The sequence below is a fragment of the Eucalyptus grandis genome, chromosome 8 (assembly GCF_016545825.1).
Source record: "Eucalyptus grandis isolate ANBG69807.140 chromosome 8, ASM1654582v1, whole genome shotgun sequence".
Taxonomy (NCBI): domain Eukaryota; kingdom Viridiplantae; phylum Streptophyta; class Magnoliopsida; order Myrtales; family Myrtaceae; genus Eucalyptus; species Eucalyptus grandis.
The window spans coordinates 25,338,672-25,343,049 of record NC_052619.1 but is presented as its reverse complement, the minus strand read 5'-3'; the positions used below and the strand labels follow the sequence as shown (position 1 = coordinate 25,343,049).

Here is a 4,378-nt window from a genome sequence, read left to right as displayed (position 1 = left end):
ATGATCCAACTTGCATCCCGAAGATTCGATTAAAAACGGCCCTCTGACAATCCCGAACATAAACGGCGTTACTTTGCTTTTTCTGCCAAAAATCTCGGTTTTTAGAAAAATCTTCTGGAGATGAATCGACGTTCCTAAAATGAATTGTGACTTGACAGAACTTCCAATTTCTGTAATCGGGTTCAATTTCACGGTTAAATTCAATCTGGCGCGACTTTAGCGCGTCCTAATCTACTGGGTAGCTTTTAGGAATTTTCTGTGCAATTGACTTGTGGTTGATTATTCTCAAGCCACAAAGTGCATCTTCGACACTTTGGCGACTCTCAATTGTCGTAGAAATCTCGAGGTTTCGATTACGGACACAGGGTACCCAAAACGACAGAAGAATCGGTCTAGTGCCGGTCGATGAGGATATTGCGATCAGGTGGAATCACCCACACTCTAATCACATATCTCAGTCGAATCGACCTATTACTGATCTCTGTTCGATTCTGACAGTGTCGTAATGATCATTGCAGATTAATATGGTCGAGTAGCCGATTCATGGTCGAATTCTCAAGTCTATTGCATTTAGATTCCTTAACGGCTTTACCTGATAGACTAGTTATCTCGTGAGTGGCCAACTCAGAGAAGAGAGCTATAGACGCGAAGATGAAATGCCCGACTTATTTAATTGAAACCAGAATTGGAAAATCGGGATGTCACACGCTTCCGAAAAAACATCCAACACGAAATAAGCATAACAAGCCAGAACAATCGCCTGTGTTGCTGATCTTCATTGGCCTCTTGAGCTAACAAGGCAATTAAGTCCTTGAATTACATCTAGTTCTACATTTTCAATGCAATAATTTTTTAAAACCTTCAGAAATTCCTATGAGGTACTTAATCCTAACCTGTCCGAGAAAGGACCCGCTTACCGATCATTGTTGACCTGAAACACATTGTAACCAAGGAGCCCCTTTTTCCTTGGCATAAGTTACTTTGGCACGGATGGCCTCCACACCATCGAAATTGATCCATACCAATCCCTTTCTGAAAAGATTCACCACATATGTACCATTATAAACAGGATTGGCTCCATAACCGAAATCTCGGATATAAGATTTTATAGCCTTGTATCCAAATGACCCATCCATCGTCACAGCAGGCCCCACCGCTGGATGGCCAATGGCATCGGCGCTCGAATCCTCGAGCTGCCAAGCATAGCCTATTGGAGGTTTGTTTGTTAAAACAAACAGAGAGTTTTCTTTGTCCCACATAGGAAAAGTGGGAGGGAGTGGGCTAATTTAAAAATGCAGGTTTTCTTTTTGTAGTTAAAGGAGTGATTGGGTGGGGCTAGACCCCACCATACCCGCGTGCGGGTGCGCGAATAATTACGCGATTTTGTTATTTATTCTATTTTTCTTTTGTTATTAATTTTTAGTAAACTCAAAGGTTGTCTTTTATTTTGAGAATTTCGGAAATAAAATATATAAAATGAAAATTGAAATTAAAAAAATTAATTAATTAATTATTCAGAATTTTGTTTGTGTCTTTTCAAGACAACCTTTGGAAAATTACTTATTCGGTTTTAACTTTCCCGAAGGGTTGCAATTGTTCGTATTTCGACTTCTTTCGAAGAGTCGTATTTGTTTATCCGAACAATTTTCTAAAGACGTGTTTGTTTGCAATTTTCATGAAGAGTTGCAAGACTGTTTCATATATATACTTGTCATTTTTTGGAAAGAAAATGTGTGGTCATTTTCGAGTTTTCTTTCTGAAATACAGCAGCCAATTTTTCGATTGTTTCTTAGAGAGACCCTGGAGAAATACTTGAATTGCTATCTAGTATTCTCATCCGAGACTTTGTTGTATCCTGGAGGATTTTTGCCGGTGACCATTAGCAACGTTGTGGGGTAAATAAATCCTTAAAGAAAGTGATATCACGCCTCAAAGTCCGAGTTGTTTTACTCGATCCGATTTCATTGTACTACCCAATTTCGAAACCATATTTTCTAACATAGCCATGGTAGGGCAAGCCCAGAACCAGCTTTCTTGCGGGAAATCCTCTAGTCAGCAACCAAGTGATGCAGAAGTCTGTGTTCTTCGGGCTTGCTGGGTCAAATAAAGCTGCGTGAGGGAGAGCAAATCTTTCCCTGGTGGGGAGATGGTAATCATACGCACTTAGGTGAACCCAGTCCAAATTTCTCTGAATTGAATCAATTGGGTAACTCACGGAGTTAAAAATGGGTTGACTATACACAGCCATTACTAGCAGCAACTGAGGTTTCCCAGATTTTCTTGATTCGGCATCTACTCCATCTCTCCACTCCCGCAAAAGGGCACTCAAATTGGTCACGTTAATGCTCCCACTGCGCAAGACCCCACAGAGATCAACCCCACTGAACCCATAAAGCCTTGCCTTTTCTATGGTAGACTCGATAAAGGACCTTCTTGAAGAAGACTCACTGAGCATCGAAACGAAAGCTGAAGGATCCTCTCGGCCTGCCCACGCTGCTGCCCACACTGATAGCAGAGTGGTGATCGAAGGATTCTTGCGTTTCACGGTGCTCGTGAAGGTGGAGAAGAATTGCTCGGTGGAGGAGTTGACGGAGAGCTGATAGGTCGAAGAGTGGATGTAAGCAAAAGCGCATATGAGGTGAGAGAACAAAGAGGAATCGATGTCCGAGATCGGGATTTTGCTGTCGGCATAGAAGTAACCGGACTTGACCCACGTTTGTGCCTCCGAAGATGGGCGGAGACAGAGGAAAAAGATGATGAGACAGGCGATTTTGCCTTCGTCCGCCATGAGAGGCGGCTCGGAACATAATGTGAAAGCGGAAGTGGGTGGCTTGAGATTACGGGAGGAGGAAGAAGACCGCTCTTCTGGGGCCTTTGATCGGGTTTACGTAGGAAGCTAGAACTCGAGTCCAAAGTGTCATTGCTTCTTCAGACAGTACGTAGGAAACAAGAACTCAAGTGTCGTCGCTTCTACAGCCAGATCAGTGTACGACGACGGTTGATTCCTCGACCGTTGTTTGGTAAAGGTTCACTTTCGGCGAATTCTTGCAACGTGGCGCATGGAGAGCGACTCATTTTTTTGCGGGATGCCATCGCTACGCTGTCTTGAGTCTACGGTGCCTTCTGCCCGGGTCGTGGTCGTGGTCGTGGCCGTGGACTTTTCATTTTGGGAAAGGTCAAAAGCTTAAAAAACAATAATAATCTTAAATTATATGCAGACATATTTAGTTAAAATTTTTTTTTTCTATGACACCAAAAGTCTCAAATTGTAAATTTGTGATACATTTACCTTTTTCCAAAATTCTGTCAATAAAACCATTAAAAACTACCTATAGAGACATCAAAAAGTAAACATTAATTGTGCCCATCTTAAGGGTGAGTGGTTCTAAATTCTGTACAAATTCCACCTAAAATTTAAAACCTACCGGTTGTGTATTTTTTAGAATCTAGAACATACTCTATATACCCAAAAATTTGGAAAATACCCTGTTACAAGTTAAAATCAATTTTAGGGTTTACCTAGATTCCACCTATATTATCAATTAAACAATTATAGTGAATTATCATCTTTAATAACCATTACTTGCTACTACAATTCACTGACAATAATTTATATTTAGACACTCGAAAAAAGTCAAGTACTAAACAAGTAAAAATCTCAGTCATAAAATGAAAACTCATATAGTAGTTCTAAATTATACACTTATTATCCAACATTATAGGATATCGCAAGATCACGCAAAAACATAAATCAAGAAAAACACAAAAATTTGTTCAAAGTTCTAGGTTTCAAGTTTCGCTAATTGAGAACTTGGAACCTACTTGTCAAAATGAGATATTTAATTTTAACAACTCAAAACCTACTTTGCATATTTTAGATCCTGAAACCTAAACCCACCAGTCTAATTCTTAGGTTTCAGGTTTTACCTTGAAACCATGCTTGCTCCTAGTCCACATGACTCAAGTAAAATTAAAATCACGTTATTTTGGCTGAAAATTCATTTAACAAAATATTGACAAAGGATAAATATGTCTCAGTTAAAATAGTTTAGGGTTTTTTATGTTAAAAAAAAAGGGTTCGGAATAAATGTCATGTTGAGTAATTTAAATCTTTTTTTTTTATGGCTTTTTCCTTTTGGGAATGAATGTGATTGACCAAATATACGGGTCATGTGTCACCGCATCCAACCGATGATCAGGCCTATCTTGTTATGCATCTCTATACGCGTTCTTTTCATTCCTTTCAGATACTTTTACTCTATTGGTTATTGAAATCCATTCTTTTCCTTTGCATTCTTAATGTGTTTATGTGCTGACTATCAAACCCATGTTATTGTTAGATTCTATGAACCATTGGATCTTGCTTTAGCTCATCCGA

At 39.5% G+C, this 4,378-nt stretch overlaps 1 protein-coding gene across 1 annotated transcript; it reads right to left on the bottom strand.

The window, feature by feature from the left end:
• Positions 1–920: 920 nt before the first annotated feature.
• Positions 921–2,788, bottom strand: LOC108956729 (class V chitinase-like). The gene is made up of 2 exons (XM_039299764.1): positions 2,005–2,788; positions 921–1,207 (listed from the first exon to the last, which is right to left on the bottom strand). The coding sequence occupies exons 1-2, from the start codon at positions 2,786–2,788 to the stop codon at positions 921–923; spliced, it is 1,071 nt and encodes a 356-aa protein (XP_039155698.1).
• Between the last annotated feature and the right edge of the window lie 1,590 nt (positions 2,789–4,378).